This window comes from Sapajus apella, unplaced genomic scaffold (assembly GCF_009761245.1).
Source record: "Sapajus apella isolate SASKATOON/1434 unplaced genomic scaffold, GSC_monkey_1.0 scaffold152, whole genome shotgun sequence".
NCBI classification, from domain to species: Eukaryota; Metazoa; Chordata; class Mammalia; order Primates; family Cebidae; genus Sapajus; species Sapajus apella.
In genome coordinates, this window is record NW_022437092.1 from 509,215 (window position 1) to 532,627 (window position 23,413).

At 53.3% G+C, this 23,413-nt stretch overlaps 3 protein-coding genes across 6 annotated transcripts in view; 2 read left to right on the forward strand and 1 right to left on the reverse strand.

Annotated features, from left to right (window-relative positions):
* Window positions 1-1,230: 1,230 nt before the first annotated feature.
* Window positions 1,231-5,330, reverse strand: TRIR (telomerase RNA component interacting RNase). 2 transcript variants are annotated; one of them, XM_032265891.1, is made up of 3 exons: window positions 4,873-5,330; window positions 1,935-2,012; window positions 1,231-1,662 (listed from the first exon to the last, which is right to left on the reverse strand). In XM_032265891.1, exons 1-3 carry the CDS (start codon window positions 5,215-5,217, stop codon window positions 1,555-1,557), a joined length of 531 nt encoding a protein of 176 aa, XP_032121782.1. In that variant the 5' UTR covers window positions 5,218-5,330; the 3' UTR covers window positions 1,231-1,554. The 2 variants fall into 2 exon arrangements, with proteins under 2 accessions (XP_032121782.1, XP_032121783.1); XM_032265892.1 differs by lacking the exon at window positions 1,231-1,662 and having other exon boundaries at window positions 1,936-2,012; window positions 4,896-5,312.
* A 2,758-nt stretch (window positions 5,331-8,088) lies between these two features.
* Window positions 8,089-18,794, forward strand: GET3 (guided entry of tail-anchored proteins factor 3, ATPase). The gene is made up of 7 exons (XM_032265890.1): window positions 8,089-8,490; window positions 9,322-9,469; window positions 16,098-16,246; window positions 16,330-16,480; window positions 17,670-17,777; window positions 17,869-18,066; window positions 18,444-18,794. Exons 1-7 carry the CDS (start codon window positions 8,330-8,332, stop codon window positions 18,573-18,575), a joined length of 1,047 nt encoding a protein of 348 aa, XP_032121781.1. The 5' UTR covers window positions 8,089-8,329; the 3' UTR covers window positions 18,576-18,794.
* Window positions 18,795-21,843: 3,049 nt separating this feature from the next.
* BEST2 (bestrophin 2) overlaps window positions 21,844-23,413 on the forward strand; it is an 8,016-nt gene continuing 6,446 nt past the window's right edge. Inside the window, exons 1-2 of one of the 3 annotated variants that reach the window (XM_032265857.1) lie at window positions 21,844-22,029; window positions 22,712-22,914. In XM_032265857.1, coding sequence (XP_032121748.1) covers window positions 22,763-22,914 — 152 coding nt within the window. In that variant the 5' untranslated portion in view covers window positions 21,844-22,029; window positions 22,712-22,762. Of the gene's footprint in view, window positions 22,030-22,249; window positions 22,915-23,413 lie in introns of those variants that run through there. The other 2 variants (XM_032265858.1, XM_032265856.1) reach the window with 2 other exon arrangements.

Here is a 23,413-nt window from a genome sequence, read left to right on the forward strand (position 1 = left end):
ATGGGCCGGGCTTGGTAGCTCACACCTGTAATCCCAGCCCTCTTCCACTTTCTTTTTGTTTTTTGAGATAAGGTCTGAGAGTGCGGAGACTGCTCAGCTGCTGCCATTCCTTCCTGGGAAGACTAGGGGGAGCCCATAGCTGGAGGCCCCCAATGTTGCTCCATGTCCAGCAGGTTTGAGATGACGCAAGGGCATCTTAAAATCTGTGTGAGTTTGGTGCAGAACAGGTGGAGCCAGGAAGCTTCCAGCTCCACCAGGATGCGCAATGGAGCCAGAAGGAGGGCATGGAAGGGCCAGGAGGTCTGTGCCAATGGTCATGTTCTGCAAGGTGGGACAGAAAAACCCCATCGCCCTCCTTCTCTTGAGGGTGTATGCATCTGGGAGGGACCCCAGCCTCCCTCAAAGGGCTTCAAGTAGAGGATTGCTTGAGCCCAGGAGTTGGAGAGCAGCCTGAGCAACACAGGCAGACCCTGTCTCGAAAAAATATTTAACAACTAGCAGATCATGGTATTGTGAACCTGTGGTCCTTGCTACTTGCTGGCTAAGGTGGGAAGAGGCTGGGAAGTTAAGGCTGCAGCGTGGCAGTGAGCCTTGTTCGCAGCACTGCACTCTAGCCTGGGCGACAGAGCAAGACAATCTCAAAAAAAAAAAAAAGGGGGGGGGGCACAAAATCATGAAATCTCCCCCCATAATCCATCCTCCTCCTCACTTATGAGGCCCCCATTAGGCCCAAGCCCTCTCCAACCTGGCTGTTCCCTGTCTGGGACTCTGCCTTACCTCCCTCAGACTCTGATCAAATGTCACCTAAAAGACATACCCCCTTCCTCCCCAGCTGCAAAAGGGCTTCCCCTTTTTGTTTGTGTCTGTCTCCTTCTGTAAGGGCAGGGAGGGTGTGGTGTGTTATGTTCCCAGCTGCGGCCCCAGAGCCTTGAAGAGCACTTAGTACTCCTAAGTGTCTGCTGAATGCACAGTGCAACAGCTTTGGCTCAGCCAAAATGGAACTGTGAAGAGAAAGTGAGCCTAAGGCAGCACAGTGGGGATGCAGCAGTGAGGGGAGATGGATCCTGGGGAAAGCCCAGGCCTACAGGAGGGGATGTGCCCCTGTCCTTCCTACACCCTTCACATCCCACTCCTTACCTGGCCAGACCCAGGCTCTGACAGGTACAATGCCAGCTACTGGGGGATAGGCTTAGGTTTGACAGCGCAAAGAAGACAAATCAGGCACACAGCTCCGGCACTAAGTCAAGTTCTTTACTTCCCAGAAGTGATGGCTAAGGGGAGGAAGGAGGGTGAGAAGAGGAAGAGAAAGCCAGAGAGAATGAGGAGGTGGGAGGAGGGGGGACAGTAAACCACTGTTCTATGAAGTCTCATGAGACAAGTGCTCAAGGTAAAAAAAGAGTCCTGGAGAATCGTCCACGGCTGCGGGAAGCATCTCGGTTTCCTTTTGCTTTTAAGTCCTCTCGGGGAAGGCTGCCGCCGCTGCCGCTGCATTAAATAGTTATGTACATCGCAGAGAGTCCCAGGCCATGGGCAGGCGGGGGGGGGGGGGGCGCGTCATTTCACCAGGGGCCGAGTTTTATCATCGTCACCGCACTGGTGGGCTTTGTACTTTTTCACTTCTGCCATGTACTTGGCCCATGCGTCACCTTTACTTGTTAATACCTGTGGGAAGGGGATGGAGTTGGGAGGGGTGTGCCAGGAACCAGGGTCAGGACTGCCCTGAGACAGCTGACCCATTCCCAGTGTCACCCAGAAAGCTCTGGGTTTGAGTTAAAGATCATACAGTCAAGTTATCTGGGGACCTGTTGACAGCCCTCCTACCCTGCCAGGCACTCAACAAAGGCTTGGATACCAGACAGGGAGGGAGAAGGCTGCGCACAAAGGCTGGAAGGGAAAGGTAATCTGGGTGGCCCCGCTACACCCAGCCTGCTCACCTCATCCTCCGTCTTCTGCTTCTTGGCTACTATTCCCGTCTTGAGGGCTAGTTTGTTCCCGCCTCTGCGTTTGCCCACCTGGGTGAAGGGACAGAAGACTGCAACGGTTACAGGAGCCGGGACCGCCTGTGGCGGCGCTGAGGCCCACTACACCTTCCTAGCCCGGCCTGGTGGCCCGTCCTGACGCCGCGCCCAGCTCCGCCAGCCGGCCGACCTGCGCAGCAGAGAGGAGCACACGCGACTCAGCGCCTGCCCTGGGCCGGCGGTGCCCTCCCAGGGATCGAGAAGAATGCCCACCTCAGTGGAGACCAGTTCTCTCCTCACTTTCCATGCCAAGGCCCCACCCTCCCCAGCGGGGACCACAAAAGGTGGGAACAACTCCCTTTATCGAGCACATTCTGTATGCTAAGCCCTGTGCCAAGTGCTGTGGATGTATCATCTCCTTTCACTTTCCCAGCTACCCTAAAATGAAGTTACAACCACCCTCTTTTTGGCCGGGCGTAGTGGCTCATGCCTGTAATCCCAGCACTTTGGGAGACTGAGTCGGGTGGATGACCTGAGGTCAAGAGTTCGAGACCAGCCTGGCCAACATAGTGAAACCCCATCTCTACTAAAAATACAAAAAAAATTAGCTAGGCTTGGTGGTGCGCGCCTGTAATCCCAGCTACTGGGGCTGAAGCCGGAGAATTGCTTGAGCCTGGGAGGTGGAGCTTGCAGTGAGCCAAGATTGCGTCACTGCACTCCAGCCTGGGAAACAAGAGCAAGATGCCATCTCAAAAAAAAAAAAAAGAGAGAGATTATGCTAACAACAAACAATGGAGCTGATTCAGTGTCAGGTGGGTCAAAGCCTCTGGATAGCATACTCAGCCATTAAGCACCACTGCCTTCCCTGTACCTAACCTGGCATGGCCTACTTGAGGGTGTAACCAAAATGGCCCCTCAATGAACAAATGAAAAAGATGCAACAACTACTGCTACTCCCATTCATGAAGGGATACTCAGCCTCCACTCTCAGGTGTCATACCAACCCCAGTCCTGACACTTTTCCTTATTTGCCCTTTCCTCAAAGGAAGTCTTCCCCTAGCCTTTCATCCTGTATCCTACCTTCTCCCACTGATTGAGGAATTCCTGTGTTCCAGGGGCTGCAACAGGCTCCACAGCCAGGCATTAAGTAACCTGTGCTGCTGGGACGATTTCTTTTTCTTTTTCAGACAGTCTCACTCTGACCCCCAGGCTAGAGTGCAGTGGTACAAGAGATCTTGGCTCACTGCAACCTCTGCCTCCCGGGTTCAAGTGATTCTCCTGCCTCAGCCTCCCAAGTAGCTGGGATTACAGGTATGTACCATCAAGCCTGGCTAATTTTTGTATTTTCAGTAGAGACAGGGTTTCACCATGTTGGCCATGCTGGTCTCCAACCCCTGACTTCAGGTGATCCACCTGTCTGAGCCTCCCAAAGTGCTGGGATTACAGGCCTGCTATTTCATACCGATTTTTTTTTTTTTTTTTGAGATAGTCTCTTGTTCTGTCATCCAGGCCAGAGTGCCTTGGTGCAATTATGGCTCACTGCAGCCTGTATCTCCTGAGCTCAAGCGATCCTCCTGCCTCAGCCTGTGAGGTGCTAACAACAAACAATGGAGCTGTTTCGCTTTCACTGGGGCTCCAAGCACGTGTAGCACCATGCCCAGCTAACTTTTTAATTTTTTTGTAGAGATGCGTTTTTGCCATATTGTTCAAGCTGGTGTCAAACTCCTGGGCCCAAGCGATCCACCCATCTCGACCTCCCAAAATGTTGGGATTACAGGTATGAGCCACTGCACCCAATCCACGCCCATTTTTAACAAATGAAGAAACTGAGGCTTGCAGAGGTTAGATCACTTGCCCAAAGTCACATGCTGGATCCAGAAATACAGCCCCCAGTCTGTTACTCTCAAGTCAACACTTTTTCCTCCACACTACAGGGACTTGATCTTGGAACACCAGAGACATGGCAAGCTCAGATCCAAAAATCAATATATGCCCTATTTATTTAGCCCAGAGTTTCTCAACCTGGCACTAATAACATTTTGAGCTGAATTATTCTTTGTTTGGGGGTGGGAGGGCGCTACCGCACGCATGGTACGAAGTTGAGCAGCATCCCTGGCCTCTACCCATAGATGTCACTAGCACCCCCTCCAGCAGTTGTGACAACCAAAAATGTCTCTAGACTTTGCCAAATGTGGGGGTGGAGGGAACTGCCCCAATTGAGAACCACTAGTTTAGCCCTTCTTGGAAGACAGGCTCTGTGCTAACCACTTTTCCAGGATCACCTCATAAAACCCTCACCACCACATCAAGAGATGCGACGATGTCTATTTTTGCAACTAGGGAAAATGAGGGTGGGCAGCCCAGAGGCTCCCAGAAAGCAGCGATCTTCTCTGCAAGCTCACCACTGCATACCCAGCTCCTAGCACAACGCCTAGCACGAGGAAAATTGCTCAATAAATGGAGATTGGTGGAATGAGATTCAAGGAAGTCAAGCAATTGTCCTAGGTAAGTAATTGTCCTTACACAGTAAGTGGTCTGAGTCTAATGCATACTGCTCTGAGTCCAGACTTGAATTTGCCCCCTTTTCTCACAATCAGTGGTGGTCCCATGACCCAAGGTCCAGGTACCACTCAAACAAGAAAGAATCCTGATATCCACGTTTCCTCATTTTCCACAGTGCTGAATCCAATACAACTCGGCTCCCACTTCCCACCGGCAGGCTCCTGGAGCCCCCACTCCCGCCCCCAGCCCCCCTCTTGTCGGGAATCCAAGTTCCACATCCTCAGAGAGTGATCCCGACGGGCCCCCTCATTCTGACGGAAAGTGGACCTCGGTCCCGATCCCCCTTCACGGGCCCCGACTCCCGCTATCAGGACGGGCCCTGGCGCCCGCCCCCACCCCCACGGCTCCTTACGAAGCTAAGTGTGGAGCCCGGACCGCCCTTCCTCTTCGGATCCCCGGGGCCCGCGGCGGCGGCCGACTGGTCGGGTCGCTGAGGACCCGGGGGCGGCTCCTCCTGCCGCTGCCGCTGCTCCTCCTCCATCTTCCGCTTGAACAGCTCCAGGAAGCTGCCGTCGTTGGCGAACAAGTTCACGCCGCCCGACACTGGGCTCGAACCCGCGCCCGACACCTCCTCGTCGCCGCTCTCGGGCGACGTCCCCGATCCCGACTCAGCCCAACGGCTCCCACCACCGCCACCGCCCGCGGGGCCCGGCGCCTCCCGGCCTGGAGGCTCCGCCCGTCTCCCTCGGGCAGCCATTTTGTCGCCAGGTGCCGCGCAAAGGACTCCGGGAAAGCCGCTCCGGCCCCGCGCTTGGCGCCCGACTCTTCTCGTCCCGAACAATGCATGACGGGAAGAGGGGTCCGGCCCTCGAGCGCCCGCAGTTGGGGCGGGGAGGGGGCGGGGCGAATGAGAGAACCGACCCAAAGGGGCGGGGCTGGAGGAGGGGCCCCGCCTCGCGGGTTTTTTTGTTTCTGTTTTTTTTGTTTTTTTTTGAGACGGACTTTTCGCTCTTGCTGCCCAGGCTAGAGTGCAATGGCGCGATCTCGGCTCACCGCAACCTCCATCTCCCAGGTTCAAGCGATTCTCCTGCCTCAGCCTCCCGAGTAGCGGGGATTACAGGCACGCGCCACCACGCCCGGCTACTTTTTGTACTCTTAGTAGAGACAGGGTTTCGCCATGTTGGCCAGGCTGGTCTTGAACACCCGACCTCAAGTCATCCACCAGCCTCGGCCTCCCAAAGTGCTAGGATAGCCGTGAGCCACCGCGCCCGGCAGCGGGAGGCTGAGGCAGGAGAATCGCTTTAATACTGGAGGTGGATGTTGCGGTGAGCCGAGATTGCGCCATTGCACTCCAGCCTGGGCAACAAGAGCGAAACATCGTCTCAAAAAAGAAAAAAAAAAATTAGAGACGGGCGTCTGGCTGTACTGCCCAAGCTGGGTCTCGAACTCCTGGCCTCAAGTGATCCTCCCACCTTGCCCTCCCCTCCCTAAGTGTTGGGATTACAGACATGAGCCATCCAGCCCAGTCTGGCGAGGTTTTCTTGTTTGTTTTTTTGGAGACAGAGTCACACTCTCTCACCCAGGCTGGAGTGCAGAGGCGGGATGGTGGCTCACTGCAGCCTCGACCTCCCAGGGCTGAGGTGATCCTCCCACCTCAGCCTCCCTAGTAGCTGAGAAAACGCATGCGCCACTACCCCTGACCAATTTTTTTGTGTGTGGAGATGGGGTTTTGTCATGTTCCCCAGGTTCTTCTCGAACTCCTAGGCTCCAGCAATCCTCTCACCTCAGCCTCCCAAAGTGCTAGGATTCCAGGCGTGAGCCACCGAGTCCTGCTTCTCGGGTTTTCAAAATTCAGCAGTACTCGGGCTGTTGTTCCCCAGACAGGGACTCCCCTAGAATGAGACTGTTGTCTGAGACTGGGGCTGTAGCTTGCTCTCTGGAGTGTGGTTTCACTCAGGGCTAGGAGCAGATTCGCTTTGCAGGGCTAGAATCCCCGTCTGACACCAATAATAATCTCTGTGAGGGGAAGCACCTCATTTGGGGCTGTGTGCTCAGCTGACACCTAGGAACTTGAGTCCCTAACTAGGAATAGAGAGTATGTCTAGCCTGGGTCCCTCAAGTAGAAATAGGGGTATCTCTGGGTTGGATACCCATCTCTGGGATAAAGTTTACATTTAATGAGGACACAGCTTGCTCCGTGGAGCTGAGGTCCCTGTCTGAGAATCAGCTTTTTTTTTTTTTTAAACGGAATCTCACTCTTTCGCCCAGGCTGGAGTGCCGTGGTGCGATCTCGGCTCATAGAAACCTTGGCCCCCACCGGGTTCAAGCGATTCTCCTGCCTAAGCCAACGGAGTAGCTGGGCTTACAGACTCGCGCCACCAGGCCGGGCCAATTTATTTTTAGTACAGACGGTATTTCACCATGTTGGACAGGCTGGTCCGGAACTCTTGACGGCAGGTGATCCACCGCCTCAGCCTCCCAAAGTGCTGGGATTACAGGCATGAGCCCCCGCGCCCGGCAGGATTCTACATACATGTTAACCCGCTTATTTTATGACCTGTAGTATTCAGATGAAGTCGGCGTTATTTCTAGGCCCTAGTCTCCGTCTAAAGTTAAGAGTATTGGCCGGGCGCGGTGGCTCACGCCTGTGTACCCAGCACTTTCGGAGGCCGAGGTGGGCGGATCACGAGGTGAGGAGAACCATCCTGGCCATGGTGAAACCCCGTCTCTACTAAAATACTAAAAATTAGCCTGGTGTGGTGGCGCGCGCCCGTAGTCCCAGCTACTCAGGAGGCTGAGGCAGGGGGATCGCTTGAACCCGGGAGACGGAGGTTGCAGTGAGCCGACATCGCGCCACTGCACTCCAGTCTGGCGACAGAGCAAGACTCGGTCTCAAAAAAAAAAAAAAAAAAAAAAAAAACTTTAGAGATGCTTCTGTATTCACCCCTTATTTACCCCTATTTGATAGATGAAGAACTTGAAGTGCAGAAAGGCTAAGTGACTTACCCAAGATCACACAGCAAAAAAACAAAAAACAAAAAAAAACCGTATTATGGGGGTGAGGTCTGGCCTGGAACCCAGCTTGTGTTTCTGCTCCAGGACAGAGGTTCAAACATGAAATATGGTATACTGAAGTCTTCTCTTGAACAGGAGAAATGCAAGGAGGCTTTTGGGAATTAGGGTCCCTTCTACGAAACGGAGCGCCATTGCAGGCAGCATGGGAGATCATGGAGTAATGGTTAAGAATGCGGACCAGCACACTCTAAGCCGCTATCAGCCCCAGGGACCAATCTCCAGCCAACTGAGTCAACTCTTCTATGATTGGATTGCGGCAGGAACCAAGTGGCTAACAACCAATTGAATAACAGAAGGGGCGGACCTAAGGCGAGGTTGGGATTCAACGTGAAGAATAGAGGGAAAATGATGGACATAAAATTGAGCCTATGGAGTCAGGCCAAGGCGGACCTGGACTCTAACTTCACCGAAAGGGCACGGACTGGGTGTTTGGCTGGTTGCTAAGGCGAGGTTGGCGCTACCGGAGCGTGAGAGTGATTGGTGGAAGTAAGAAAAGATATAGCCAATGAAAGGAGAGCTGCAAGATTTAGGGCCCAATGAGTGAAGAGGAGTACCCTGGACCGTACTGATGTGCTCATTTGGTAGGGGGAGTCCTTGGAGATATATAGACCAGAGGTTGACAAAGTGAACCCTGGAAGCAAAGAATAGTGAAAACGTAATTTATATTTCTCCTGAAAGGCAAGTCATGGGGAAATTAATTCATGCTTCTAGCCTCGATGGGAATGTGATAGAGGATTTCCCCTGTAGGTGCTTCGCATGGTGCGCTCCGCTTGATCACGTGAGCCAGTTCCAAAATGGCGGCAGGGGTGGCCGGGTGGGGGGTTGAGGCAGAGGAGTTCGAAGACGCGCCTGATGTGGAGCCGCTGGAGCCTACGCTTAGCAACATCATCGAGCAGCGCAGCCTAAAGTGGATCTTCGTTGGGGGCAAGGGTGGAGTGGGCAAGACCACCTGCAGGTACGGAGCCTGCTGCGGGAGCCAGGAGCCGGGTAGGGTATGCTACTGGGCGTAGGGGAGGCCAAGTACCGGCTTTTCCACCATGAGCGGGGCAAGGGGGTTGGCGGGGGTCTTTGGGTTTCACACTCTGGAAGTTACCTGGAACAAATGCAGGCCTAGCACCCTCTGAGTTGGACCATCACTGTTGGGGCTCAAGTGCCGGACCACAGTGAACTCAGCGCCTGAGGGACGGGGGAGCACTTAGATATCTCCATCATCTGGACCGTACCCAAGTGAATCCAAAGTTGTGGGTAGGGATTGTACCGAACAATCAATCCTAGTTCGGTGAACATTGCTGTTTTACGCCCAAGGCGAGAGAGAGGGTGGAAAGCGAGGGAGAGGGCACATGATCAGACTGTCCCAGGCAGCTGCAGGCAGGAGGTGTCTGTGGGGCAGATCCTGGACAAGTGGACTGAACCATCCTGTGCTTAGCAAGGAATGCAAGGGACCCCCCCCCAGCTTATTAAGGAAGGTGGCACGGAGTCACGCTACACTGGCTGGACAGCTGGGCTATGCTACTGTGTGCCCAGCAAAGAAGAAGCGGGCACCAGCCAGATGGACTCAGTCAGCTGAACCTTAACTCTCTAGTTCAGATGGAGGGTTCAGTAGATAAATCAGAGAGGAGTCCTTTTTAGGGATTGAGGATTTCAATCCCACAGTAACCCATACTCTCCTCTCAAGGCCCCTGCTGATCCGGGTCAACTGCTTTAAGGAACCTATCACTCCCCTTGCAGACCCAGGGAACAGAGCTCAACCCCTCATCCCCCATCTTTTGACTTTTCCGTTACCCAGCTGCAGCCTGGCAGTCCAGCTGTCCAAGGGACGTGAGAGTGTTCTGATCATCTCCACAGACCCAGCTCATAACATCTCAGATGCTTTTGACCAGAAGTTCTCAAAGGTGCCTACCAAGGTCAAAGGCTATGACAACCTCTTTGCTATGGTGAGTGGAGCAGGGCTTAGCTCCCACTTCTGGGAAAGACCCTTCCAGCCTTTCTTGTGCACACACACCAGCAGCCACCATGTCCTATCCATTCTGTATCCTGTGTCTCTCCTGTTTCACCCCTTCCTCAACATACTCACAAGGGAATGAATGAGGACTTGCGGAGCAGGAAGGACACCAGAGTGCCTGAAGCTTAGTGAGCCAGGGTAGGGGAAGGAGAAGTTGGAAAGACCAATCAAAGCCACGTGGTGTGGGACCTTACAGTGCACGGTAAGCAGTTGGGCATTGACTCCAGGTTTATTGGGAAGTTGTTTGTTTTAAGCAGGGCAATGTTATGGCCAAATTCATGTTTAAAAAGTACCCTCTGGCCGGGCGCGGTGGCTCAAGCCTGTAATCGCAGCACTTTGGGAGGCCGAGGCGGGTGGATCACGAGGTCAAGAGATCGAGACCATCCTGGTCAACATGGTGAAACCCCATCTCTACTAAAAATACAAGAACATTAGCTGGGCATGGTGGTGCGTGCCTGTAATCCCAGCTACTCAGGAGGCTGAGGCAGGAGAATTGCCTGAACCCAGGAGGCAGAGGTTGCGATGAGCCCAGGTCGCGCCATTGCACTCCAGTCTGGGTAACAAGAGCGAAACTCCGTCTCAAAAAAAAAAAAAAAAAAAAAAAAAAAGTACCCTCTGACAGCTAAGTGGAGATTCAATTGTCAGTCAAGGAAAGTAAAAAGGAAGTTGGGGCTGTAACCAGTTGAGAGATGACAGCATCCTGGACTGTGGTGGGGCAGAATGTTGGGGGAGAAGTAGTCAGATTTGGGAATTTATTTACTTATTTTTTTTAGATAGTCAAGACTCCTCTGTTGCCCAAGCTGGAGTGCAGTGGTGCAACCTCAGCCCATTGCAATCCCTGCCTCCCAGGTTCAAGCAATTCTTCTGCCTCAGCCTCCCCAGTAGCTGCCGTTACAGGCATGTACCACCATGCCCTGTTAATTTTGTGTTTTTAGTAGAGACAGGGTTTCACCATGTTGGCCAGGCTGGTCTCCAGCTCCTGACCTCAAGTGATCTGACTACCTTGGCTTCCCACAATGCTGGGGTTGCAGGCATGAGCCACCGCTTCCCACCAGGGATTTATTTTAGAAGTAAATTAGTGAGATTACTTGGTTGTAATGGGTGAGAGAAATAAATGAATTAGTTACATGTTTTGTCTTTTTTTAAGACGGGGTTTCACCACGTTGGTCAGGCTGGTCTTGAACTCCTGACCTCAGGTGATCTGCCTGCCTTGGCCTCCAAAGTGCTTGGATTACAGGCATGAGCCACCACGCCCGGCCAGTTACATGTTTTTATTTTCTCTCTGAGCAGCTAGGATATGGAAAACTAGTAAAGGAGTAGGTTTAGAAGGGACAAGTCAAGAATTTCATTTAGTCCACAGTGAATCTGGGGTGCCCACTGGAAATCCAAGTGGAAACATCATGATAGTAGTTTGCTTATGTGAGTCTGGAACTCAGAGGAGATTGTCATTGATTTGGAATTCACTGACCCAAGGGTAGCATTTAAAGCTGTGTGAAGGCTGGACTTGGTGGCTCACACCTATAATCCCAGCACTTTGAGAGGCCACGGCAGGTGGATCACTTGAGGTCAGGAGTTCAAGACCAGCCTGGCCAACATGGTGAAACCCCGTCCCTACTAAAAATACAAAAAAATTAGGGAGGCGTGGTGATGTATGCCTGTAATCCCGGCTACTCGAAAGGCTGAGGCAGGAAAATCACTTGAACCCAGGAGGCAGAGGTTGCAGTGAGCCGAGATCGTGCTACTGCACTCCAGCCTGGGAAACAGAAGGAGACTGTGTCTCAAAAATTAAAAAAAGACACAGGGTCTTTTGACATTAAAAAAAAAAAGACACAGCCATGTTGCCCAGGCTGGTCTCGAATTCTGGGCTGGAGAAATAATCCTCCTGCCTCAACCTCCCAAAGCACTGGGATTACAAGTGTAAGCCACTGCATCCAGCCTCAGACAGGTTTTCTTTTCTTTTTTTTTTGTTTTTTTTTTTTTGAGAATCGGGTCATGGACTCTTAAAGGCCTGGGGCTTTGCCTTTAGTTTTAATGGGAAGTTGTTCCCTTTTTTTTTTTTTTTTTTTTGAGACGGAGTTTCGCTCTTGTTACCCAGACTGGAGTGCAATGGCGCGATCTCGGCTCACCGCAACCTCCGCCTCCTGGGTTCAGGCAATTCTCCTGCCTCAGCCTCCTGAGTAGCTGGGATTACAGGCACGCGCCACCATGCCCAGCTAATGTTTTCTATTTTTAGTAGAGACGGGGTTTCACCATGTTGACCAGGATGGTCTCGATCTCTTGACCTCGTGATCCACCCGCCTCGGCCTCCCAAAGTGCTGGGATTACAGGCGTGAGCCACCGCGCCCGGCTTATTTATTTATTTTTTGAGACGGACTCTTGCTTTGTCGCCCAGGCTGGAGTACAGTGGCTCAATCTCCATTCATTACATCCTCCACTTCCCGAGTTCAAGCAATTCTCCTGCTTCAGCCTCTCGAGTAGCTGGGATTACATGTGCCCACTACCATGCCCAACTAATTTTTGTATTTTTAGTAGAGATGGGGTTTTGCCACCTTGGTCAGACTGGTCTCAAACTCCTGACCTCAAGCGATCCACCCGCCTTGGCCTCCCAAAGTGCTGGGATTACAGACATAAGCCACCGTGCCCAGCCTGCAAAACCCTGTCACTACAAAACAATTTCAAAAAGTCAGGTGAGTATGGCCGGGTTTAGTGGCTCACATCTGTAATCCCAGGCCACTGTGCCTGGCCATAAACACTTCTTAAGGTAGCAGGGGGAACTAGAATTATCCGGTTCATCAAGTGCCCATTGGAAATTTCTGTTCAGAAAAGGGGAGCAAGGGCCAGGCACGGTGGCTCACGCCTATAATCCCTTTGGGAGGCCAAGGCAGGTGGATCACAAGGTCAGGAGATCAAGATCAGCCTGGCCAAGAGGGTAAAACCCTGTCTCTACTAGAAATACAAAAATTAGGCTGAGTGTGGTGGATCACAAAGTCAGGAGTTTGAGACCAGCCCAGCCTGGCCAACATAGTGAAACCCTGTCTCTACTAAAATCACAAAAAATTAGCCAGGCATGTTGGTGGGCACCTGTAATCCCAACCACTCAGGAGGCTGAGGCAGAAGAATCACTTGAACCTGGGAGGTGGAGGTTAAGTCAAGATCGTGCCACTGCACTCCAGCCAGGGCAACAATGTCAGACTCCGTCTCACAAAAAAAAAAAAAAAAAAAAAAAGAGTTGGGTGCGGTGGCGTGTGCCTCTAGTCCCAGCTACTTGGGAGGCTGAGGCTGGAGGATCTCTTGAGCCCAGGAGTTCTGGGCTGTAGTGCACTGTGCCAATCGGGTGTCCGCACTAAGTTTGGCATCAATATGGTGACCTCCCTGGAGTGGGGGACCACCAGGTTGCCTAAGGAGGGGTGAACCAGCCCAGGTCGGAAATGGAGCAGGTCAAAATTCCCGTGCTGATCAGTAGTGGGATCGCGCCTATGAATAGCCACTGCGCTCCAGCCTGGGCAACATAGCAAGTCCCCATCTCTAAAAAAAAAAAAAAGAAAAAAGAAATACAAAAATTAGCCAGGCGTGGTGGGCACTTGTAATCCCAGTTACTCGGGAGGCTGAGGCAGAGAATTGCTTGAACCCGGGAGGTAGAGGTTGCAGTGAGTCTACATTGTGCCACTGCACCCCAGGCTGTGCAACTGAGTTAGACTCCATCTCAAGAAAAAAAAAAAAAAGCCGGGCGCGGTGGCTCAAGCCTGTAATCCCAGCACTTTGGGAGGCCGAGGCGGGTGGATCACGAGGTCAAGAGATCGAGACCATCCTGGTCAACACGGTGAAACCCCGTCTCTACTAAAAATACAAAAAATTAGCTGGGCATGGTGGTGCGTGCCTGTAATCCCAGCTACTCAGGAGGTTGAGGCAGGAGAATGGCCTGAACCCGGGAGGCGGAGGTTGCGGTGAGCCGAGATTGCGCCATTGCACTCCAGCCTGGGTAACAAGAGTGAAACTCCGTCTCAAAAAAAAAAAAAAGAAAAAAGAAAACAAGGAGGGAGAGTAAGATGGGAATAGTCTTTAAGGGTGTTCAGGCCCTCAAGTGCAGTGATGAAAAAGCTGGAAAGCCATACCTGTAATTTAGTGCTTGGGGAGACTGAGACAGGAGGATCACTTGAGGCCAGGAGTTCAAGGCCAGCCTGGGCAACAAAGAGAGACCCTTTATCTACAAAAAACAAACAAACAAAATTAGCTGGACATGGTAGTATATGCCTGTAGTCCCAATTAGTCGGGAAGTTGAGGCAGGAGGATCAGTTGAGCCTAGGAGTTTGAGGCTGCAATGAGCTATGAATGAGACACTATCTCTTTTTTTTTGAGACAGAGTCTCACTCTGTCTCCCAGGCTGGAGTGCAGTAGTATGATCTTGGCTCACTGCAACCTCCACCTCTCGGGTTTAAGTGACTCTCCTGACTCAGCCTCCCAAGTACCTGGGACTACAGGCTGGTGCCACCACATTCGGCTAATTTTTTTGTATTTTTAGTAAATACAGGGTTTCACTTGTTAGCCAGGATGGTCTCGATCTCCTGACCTTGTGATCCACCCACCTTGGCCTCCCAAAGCGCTGGGATTACAGGTGTGAGCCACGATGCTAGGCCTGATTTTTTTTTTTTTTTGTAAAGATGGGGTTTTACCATGGTGGCCAGGCTGGTCTTGAACTCCTGACCTTAGTGATCTGCCCGCCTTGGCCTCCTAATGTGCTGGGATTACCAGTGTGAGCTGCCTCGCCCTGCCAAGATGTTATCTCTTAAAAGAAAAGCAAAACAAAACTGGAAGCAACCAGGGTGGGGAATTTTGCCAATAGCAGGGGGAAAGGGAATGTTTGCAGAGGTAACCTGTGGAGGCTGGGCTGGATACGGGTGCCAGCTAAGAGGGGCACTGACAGTTTACAAGGGGCCAGGTGAGGGGATAAAGTGGCCCAAAGAGGCTTAGAATAACTGAGGCATGAGAGGAGGTTAAGGGCAGAGAGTGGGTACTAGGACGTGGTGATGAGTGGACAAGCTCCCCAACAGGAAATGACCCCTGAGGCCAGCGAGTTGGGTGCTTCCCCATGGGAAATCACCAAGAAGTGGTGACACAAGGAGGATAAAGAGGGAGGCCTTGAGTCTGAGACTGGTCAGGGACCCCAGGCATGGCCATCCCTTCATGGATTCGACATACATGTTTGGTTTTTGTGTGATTTTCCTTGTGGTTTTTTGAGACAGAGTCTCGCTTTGTCACCCAGGTTGGAGTGCAGTGGTGCAATCTTGGCTCACTGCAACCTCCGTCCCCACAGGTTCAAGTGATTCTCCTGCCTTAGCCTCTCAAGTAGTTGGGATTACAGGTGCCTGCCACTATGCCCAACTAATTTTTTGTATTTTTAGTAGAGACTGCGTTTCACTATGTTGGCCAGGCTGGTCTCACACTCCCGACATCAGGTGATCTGCCCTCTTCGGCCTCCCAAGGCACTGTATTCACACTGGGAATACAGGTGTGACCCACCCTGCCTGGCCACATGTTTCTTTTGTTTTGTTTTTGAGACAGTCTCACTCCTATCTCCCAGGCTAGAGTGCAGTGTCGTGATCTTGGCTCACTGCAACCTCTGCCTCCCAGGTTCAAGTGATTCTTCTGCCTCAACCTCTGGAGCAGCTGGGATTATAGATGCCCACCACTATGCTTGGCTAATTTTAAAATTTTTAGTAGAGACAGGGTTTCACCATGTTGGCTAGGCTGGTCTAGAACTCCCAGCCTCAGGTGGTCTGCCGTCCTCGGCCTACCAAAGTGCTGAGATTACAGGTGTGAGCCACTGCGACCAGCTGGATTCTACATACCTGTTGATGACCTATGTGCCAGATACTGTTCATGCTAAGTGCTAGGGACACAGCTAGCTGGTAAAACATCTGCCCTCGAGGGGCAGACATTTCTGTTGTAGAGAAATACAATAAACATAAGGGAACCATGTGAGATGTGAGGAAGGGCTAATATTTTTTTTTTTTTTTTGAGATGGGTCTTACTATATTTCCCAGGCTGGTGTCCAACTCCTGGGCTCAAGTAATCCTCCCATCCCAGTCTCCTGAGTAGTTGGAACTACAGGCGTGAGCCATCCTGCCCAGCTCCTAGGGGCTAAACCTAAGGAGAAAGGAAGACAGGGCAGGGGGTGTCAGAGAAGCTGTGCTTTTATTCAGGGTGGTCAGGGAATCTCTGAGTGGAGGAAAGAGTGATCTGGAAGAGGTCATGGCCCAGTCATGGGAGTCTCTGGGGTTGCAAGTGGGGAGTAGCAGTGTAAATGGCCCAAACTGGGTTTCGGCTTCCCTTTGAGGGCCCTGGGCACAGCTTGCAATTTTCCCCTTGTTTTTGACCCTTTGTGCAACTGTACAAAACCCTAAGTGCTACCTCAGGGTCCCCCAGCTGTAACCTAAAGAAGCGTCTATGGTCAGAGTTAGCCACAGGCTCCCTCTGGCCCTATGCCTGGCTAGGAAGCGCCCCCACCTCCCCACCCCGCCACAAAGCAGTAGCAGCGACCTGAGTCTCATCTTGGCCCCCAGGAGATTGACCCCAGCCTGGGCGTGGCAGAGCTGCCTGACGAGTTCTTCGAGGAAGACAACATGCTGAGCATGGGCAAGAAGATGATGCAGGAGGCCATGAGTGCATTTCCCGGCATCGATGAGGCCATGAGCTATGCCGAGGTCATGAGGTCAGGCCCAGCCAGCGGGGGTGGGGGCTGCCTGGGGAAGGGAAAGAGCGGACAGAGAGGGCCTGACCCTTGTCTCCCCTCAGGCTGGTGAAGGGCATGAACTTCTCCGTGGTGGTGTTTGACACGGCACCCACGGGCCACACACTGAGGCTGCTCAACTTCCCCACCATCGTGGAGCGGGGCCTGGGCCGGCTTATGCAGATCAAGAACCAGATCAGCCCGTTCATCTCACAGGCAGGCTTCGGGGGGCCCCCACCTGCACCATGCAGGCAGCCGGGAGTGGGAGTGGGTCTGCTCCCTCAGACCCTCAGATGCGTGCTAATAAATCCCTTTCCTTCCCACCCCATCTCTGCAGTTTTCCCTGGAGGGGATGGGAGGGAGGGAGGGAGCTGTCTTTCTTCCCCCACAGGCAGGACTCTTTCCCTGCCCCTGCCCACTAAATGCCCTAGACAGAGCCGGAAAGCACATTCCAGAACCAGGTGACCTGCCTTTAAACCCGCTGCACTCACTGTATGACCCAACTGCTGTGTGACCTCAGGCAAATCACTTCACCTCTCTGGGCCTCACCTTCCTTGTCTTGCAAATGGAGATCATGAGAGTGCCCCATGGCTTATTATTTTTTGAGACAGAGTCTTGCTCTGTCACCCAGGCTGGAGTGCAGTGGTGTGATCTCGGTTCACTGCAACCTTCACCTCCTGGGTTCAAGCGATTCTCGTGCCTCAGGCTACCAAGTAGCTGGAACTACAGATGTGTACCACCATGTCCAGCTAATTTATTTTTTGTAGAGACAGGTATTTGCCATGTTGCCCAGGCTGGTCACAAACTCCTAGCCTCAAGCATACACCCACTTTGACCTCACAAAGTGCTGGGATTACAGGTGTGGGGCACTGCGCCCAGCCCCCATGGGTTATTATGATGACAACCCAAAGCCCCACTGTTCTGTGCTCCACCAGCACTACACCCTGTGGTGTATGTGCATGTGTGGGTATGTGCCTGTCCCCTGTGGGGACCTGTGCCTCAGGTGGTAACACTGAGCACTTACTGTGTGCCAGCCACTATTCTGAGCATATTATATGCATCAGCTCATCTGGCACAACAGGTCTTGGAGGGAAAGTTTAGAGATCGGGAAACTGAGGCTCCCCGAGGTCAAGCCCCTTAGCCATGGTTCCCCAGAAATAGCAAAGCTGAGGCCAGGCGAGGTTGCTCATTCCTGTAATCCCAACACTTTGGGAGGCTGAGGCAGGTGGATCACCTGAGGTCAGGAGTTCGAGACCAGCCTGGCCAAAATGGTGAAACCCTGTCTACTAAAAGTACAAAAATTAGCTGGGTGTGGTGGTGTACCCCCAGGTGTTTAGCAAACCACAACCCAGGGGATTGAATGAGCCCCAGGTAAGCTCTGAGCCCTTCCACATCCTCCCTGCAGATGTGCAACATGCTGGGCCTGGGGGACATGAACGCAGACCAGCTGGCCTCCAAGCTGGAGGAGACGCTGCCTGTCATCCGCTCCGTCAGCGAACAGTTCAAGGACCCTGTGAGTTGTGGTCTGGCAGGTGGTGAGAGGCCCAGGGGGCTGAGGACAGCCCCAGAACCCGCCCTTTACTGTCCTCTCTTGTGCCCTGCAGGAGCAGACAACTTTCATCTGTGTATGCATTGCTGAGTTCCTGTCCCTATATGAGACAGAGAGGCTGATCCAGGAGCTGGCCAAGTGCAAGATCGACACACACAACATCATTGTCAACCAGCTCGTCTTCCCCGACCCTGAGAAGCCCTGCAAGATGTGTGAGGCCCGCCACAAGATCCAAGCCAAGTATCTGGACCAGGTGTGCCCACCCACCCAGCACTGGCTCTGCAGAGGCACCTCTGCCCCTTTATTCTCTGACCTTTTGCTCTACCTTTTAGCCCTCTGCCCTAGCCTCCTGCCCTTCGCCCCCACATTTCAGATCCTTCACCATTATTCCAGCCATAGTGAACTGTGGCTGGCCTGGCCTAGGTCCTGTGACTCTGGAGAACAGGGGGTCTAGCCCAGTGATCTCTGACCATACTGACCCAACTCCCACTTATGACACCTTAAGCTCTTGCCCTGTATTCTCTCCCTGACCCTGGAAGCCTCCTAGCTCAACCCCTTCTATTGATCCACACTCCGTCTCTGCCTTCCTGCCTGCTGACCACTGCCTTCTACCCTCTGCCCTGGCTGCAGATGGAGGACCTGTATGAAGACTTCCATATCGTGAAGCTGCCGCTGTTACCCCATGAGGTGCGGGGGGCAGACAAGGTCAACACCTTCTCAGCCCTCCTCCTGGAGCCCTACAAGCCCCCCAGTGCCCAGTAGCACTGCTGCCAGCCCCAACCGCTGCCATTTCACACTCACCCTCCACCCTCCCCACCCCCTCGGGGCAGAGTTTGCACAAAGTCCCCCCCTTAGTACAGGGGGAGCCACTTGGGCAGGAGGCAGGGAGGGGTCCATTCCCCCTGGTGGGGCTGGTGGGGGATTGTAGTTGCCCCTTACCTCTCCCACCTCTTGCTCTTCAATAAAATGATCTTAAACTGCTGTATTTGTTGACATTGGGAGGTGAGGGTAAGCACCTTCATGTACAGTTACACAGGTTGTGCACATCTAGAGGGGCCCATTCACAACAGAAACCTAATGGAGATGCATGTTTATTGTGGCAACTTGGGACGGAGGGCGTCTTGGGTCAGGGATATCTTTGTCTCCTTCTCTGTGGGTTAAGGTATCCCTAGGTGTCCCTGCTGGGGCTGTGAACCCTGGAATGGAAGACAGAGGCATCTGCCCACTTCCTTGGAAGCTCAGAGCGTGGGAACTGGGAGGCCCCTTGGCCAGCCCCAGGCTGGCGGGGAGCTGATTAGGCCGGCAGTGGGCCCGCCGCTGCCTGCTGTTTGGTTTGGGAATTAGTGGGCGCCCTGGGCAGAGGCTGGGCCTGCCAGACTGGGGATTAACAGTCTCCACCCCCCAATTCCTGCCCCCATGGGATGACATTAGCCCCTCCCAACAAGGCTGCAGCAAGGGGGCTGGTTAGTGGGCAGGGTGACAGTGGGCTCTGGCTGGAGGGGCTCCTGAAGTCCCATCCTGACTCCAGAGCGGTCTCACAGGCTGTGAGCACACAGGCCTGGAAGGCACCTAATGGGCCCCCTTATTCCCTGCCTGTCGCTCCTCCCTCTGCCACTGCATCGGCTGCTATTGTCCCCACTTGGAGACTCAGGATGGGGCATGACCTTGAGAGTTTACAAGTTCCAAGCCAGAGCTGGCTAGGGGGATGGAAAGGGGGTCCTGAGGACACGCAAATCAGAAAGTGGTGTTCAGACCGGGCGCGGTGGCTCACACCTATAATTCCAGCACTTTGGGAGGCCAAGGCTGGTGGATCACTTGAGGCCAGGAGTTTGAGACCAGCCTGGCCAACATGGTGAAACCTCATCTCTACTTAAAATACAAAAATTAGCCGGCATGGCGGCGGGGCTTGGGAGGCTGAGGCAGGAGAATTGCTTGAACCGCGTTGGCAAAGGTTGCAGTGAGCCAAGAAAGAGTAAGACCCTGTCTCAAAAAAAAAAAAAAAAAAAAATGTGTTCAGACTGTGCATATCCAGAGTCTGCGTGTGCCAGGGTGTGTGTAAGGGGAACCCCACCAGCGGCCTAGACTTGTCCCCCCAGCTCCCTAGGGTGTGCACAAGCAGGTGTGGGCCTGTTGGGGTGGCATGTGTAAAACAAACACAATGGTACAGCCAGCTCGTGCCAAACTGCCAGGATCCAAATCCCAGCTGTGCTACGAACAAGATGAGATGTGACATCGGAGCCTCAGTTTCCCTACTTGGATAGTAACTGACTGACTTAGTATGCCTGTAAAGATTCCATGAGATGAAACACACAAGGCATTTTTACCAGCACCAGGCAGGAAACCCCAAGAAAATGTTTGTTATTTTTCCTTGGCACAATTAGTAAGCCTGTCAACTAGCTCAGGAAACCTGCCCCCAGCCCCTGCGGGAGTTCAGCTGTCGGAAGTGTGTGGGGCTGCTGGTCAGCTGCGGGAGGGAGGATGAAAAGGAGGAGCCGGCTTTAGTGAATGCAAGACACTTCCTAGGGAGTGGGGGCTGCCGATCTGGAACTGAGCTCCTCAGCACCCAGCCTGCCACCTCCTCGTCTGCAGCTGACGGCACCGCCCCAGCTTCCCCCTCGCCCCATTTATGGGCTGTCCGGCAGCTGGACAGCGAAGGCGCAGGTCGGAGGGTGGCCAGCCCAGGCTGGTTCCTAATTACCCTGGGCAGGGCGAACATCTGCCAGTCTGGGAACACAGTGTCCCATCCTGGCCTGCCAGGCTTGGGACCTCGGGTGGGGCCGTGCAGAATGCACAAGGGGCTCCTGAGCACTCTAGGATGCCCGTCCCAGGGTTTTACCCCTGAGCCTCTGTCCCTCTCACACCAATCTGTGTGAATGTCCTCCAAGCTGGGCTATGGAGGGGAAGTGGGTATCATTTGTACCAGGCTGGGAGTGCCCCCTTTACAGGTGTGTTTGTGAAGAACGAACATCTGTCCTGAATCCATGCCAAATTCAGGACAAGGTTTTGTGTCCCCAAGCTTGTGTGTCTGTGGCAACGCTGAGAGTGTCTGGGACCTGTGTGTATGGGTCTGGGCATGCCGCTGGGAGGGAACATGGAAAGGGGGTTGCCTTCACACATTGATGTGCAAATGCTGGTGAACTTCACTAGCAGTGACAGCTAGGGGTCCCTTGAGAGAATGGTAGCTGTTGTGTGTGTCTTTGCTAGATTAGGGGACGTCAGGGACCACCAGAGCCCACTCTGATCCTGGGATTGTGTGTCGCTGTGCTGAGGAGGGGGCTTTTGCATTTGGGGTGTGATCATGGGTGCATCTTTACACAGGGGAACTCGGGAACAAAACCGCGTTGCAATGGTGTAAGACTGTGTGTGAAGGCATTCTGTGGTCTGGGAGGGGTCTGCACTTGGCTGGTTGTGTGGGTGTCTTTGTTACGTGGTGTGATCATGAGGGAATTGGACTTTTGGGAGCACTGCATGTGAGAGCAGAGGGTGGTATGTCAGAGTCCACCTGCCTTATATATGCGTGATGGGGAGGTCAAGGTAGGTAGTCTTGTGTGACCCCAGAAGCCTCTGTGACAGTGTGTACTGCCCCTCTGGGTCACCATAATTATGTGAGGCTTTTTGGTTTTTCAAGAGAGATGGGGACTCTCACTATGTTGCCCAGGCTGGTCTTGAACTCCTGACTCTGGTGATCCTCCCACCTACACCTACCAAAGTGCTAAGATTACAAGTGTGAGCCATGTTGCCTGGCTGAGGCTGTATTCAAAGCAGCTGGGTTTGTGTCTGGGACTATGATATGTGTTTCTGCATGCATCTCTGTGACACTGTGGGATTACAGGTGACTGTGGAGTGACCCAGCCTCACTGAGCAGTGTGTGTGTGTGTGTGTGTGTGTGTGTGTGTGTGTGTGTGTGTCTGGGACTGGGAAAAAGACCATCCCTGCCTCCTCCCCCAACCTCTGGGTTCCAGATCCCTAGGACCTGCCAGTGAGTGACTAGGAGGGGAACAGGGAGGGGCAAGGGAGGACGAAGCGGATATCTTCCCCAGTGCCAGGTAACAAACTTGTGGAACTTCAAACAAAAGTTCTGAAGCTGCAACCCAGCCGAGGGAGGAGGACCAGGAAGGGGTGGCACGCCCACTCCCCAGCCCCACCCAACACCGAAGCCACCCGCCCATTCCATCGCTGTCCCCGTGTGTCGCTGTACTGGCCACCTTCAACACAGGTGAGATGAGCCCAGGCTTGGGGCAATAGGGGGCCCTGAGGGAATAGGGAACCTGCGGGCAGAAATGCATCCGGAGTCCTCTGGGGCCCAGGAGTAGAGGGCTTGGAAGGCTGGAGAGAGGAAAGGTCAAGGTGGATCTGGGAGGAAAAGGGAGTCGGGGCAGCCAGGGGCATGGAAGGTGGACAAGCTGAGGCAGTGGGGTAGGGGACCCGGAGGCTTAGGGACTGGGCTTCAGAGGGAGTGCAGGGAGTGGAATGGGTCAAGACTGGGAGCTGGAGAAGCAGAGAAAGGGGAACCAGAAATAGGGGCTGAGGGAGAGAATTTGGGGGAGGTAGAGCCTTGAGAACCTAGAAACTCAGGCACTGGGGACTCTCGGACTGGGGGATGCTATAGGTGGCCTCTAGGTGAAGGGGATTGGTCAGGGGGTGACTCGGAAGCTGACTGCAGGGACTCAAGGGTCTTGGTGGTGGGGGATGGCAGGTACAGAGCCTGGCACCAGGAGTCCAAGGAAGGGGACAGCCTGAGACTCGGGTCAGGGAGGGGCACGGGGGCTGGGCTGGGACTGGGTACAGCTGGGAGAAGGCAACTCAGGCAAGGGTCAGGACTGAGGGGACGGCCGGCCGGAACATGGGTGGGGTCACTGTGCTCAGTTATGCCCGCACCTCTCCACCCCGACCCGCAGCCACCACCCGGGCCACCCACTCTCCCTTGGCCGCACCTGCCAGGTGCCACGATGACCGTCACCTACACAGCCCGAGTGGCGAATGCCCGCTTCGGGGGCTTCTCCCAGCTGCTGCTGCTGTGGCGTGGGAGCATCTATAAACTCCTATGGCGAGAGCTGCTCTGCTTCCTTGGGTTCTACATGGCACTGAGTGCCGCCTACCGGTGAGGCTGCCCCGGGGTGCTCGTGTTCGAGGGGAGGGGGGCAGCTATTATATATCTAATACATAATATATATATATAATATATATTTTTTGTTCTTTTAGCCTTCTCTGCACTATATATATAATATATAATAAAAATATATAATATAATATGTATATATTTTTTTGAGATGGAGTCTCGCACTGCCACCTGGGCTGGAGTGCCATGGCAGGATCTCGGCTCACTGCAACCTCCACCTCCTGGGTTCAAGTGATTCTCCTGCCTCAGCCTCCAAAGTAGCTGAGATTACAGGCTGCCTGCAACCACACCCAGCTAATTTTTTGTATTTTTAGTGGAGACAGGGTTTCACCATGTTGGTCAGGCTGGTCTCTAACTCCTGACCTCGTGATTCTTGCTCCTCAGCCTCCTAAAGTGCTGAGATTACAGGCCTGAGCCACTGTACCCAGTATATATATATATATATATATATATATTTTTTTTTTTTTTTTTTTTTTTTTTT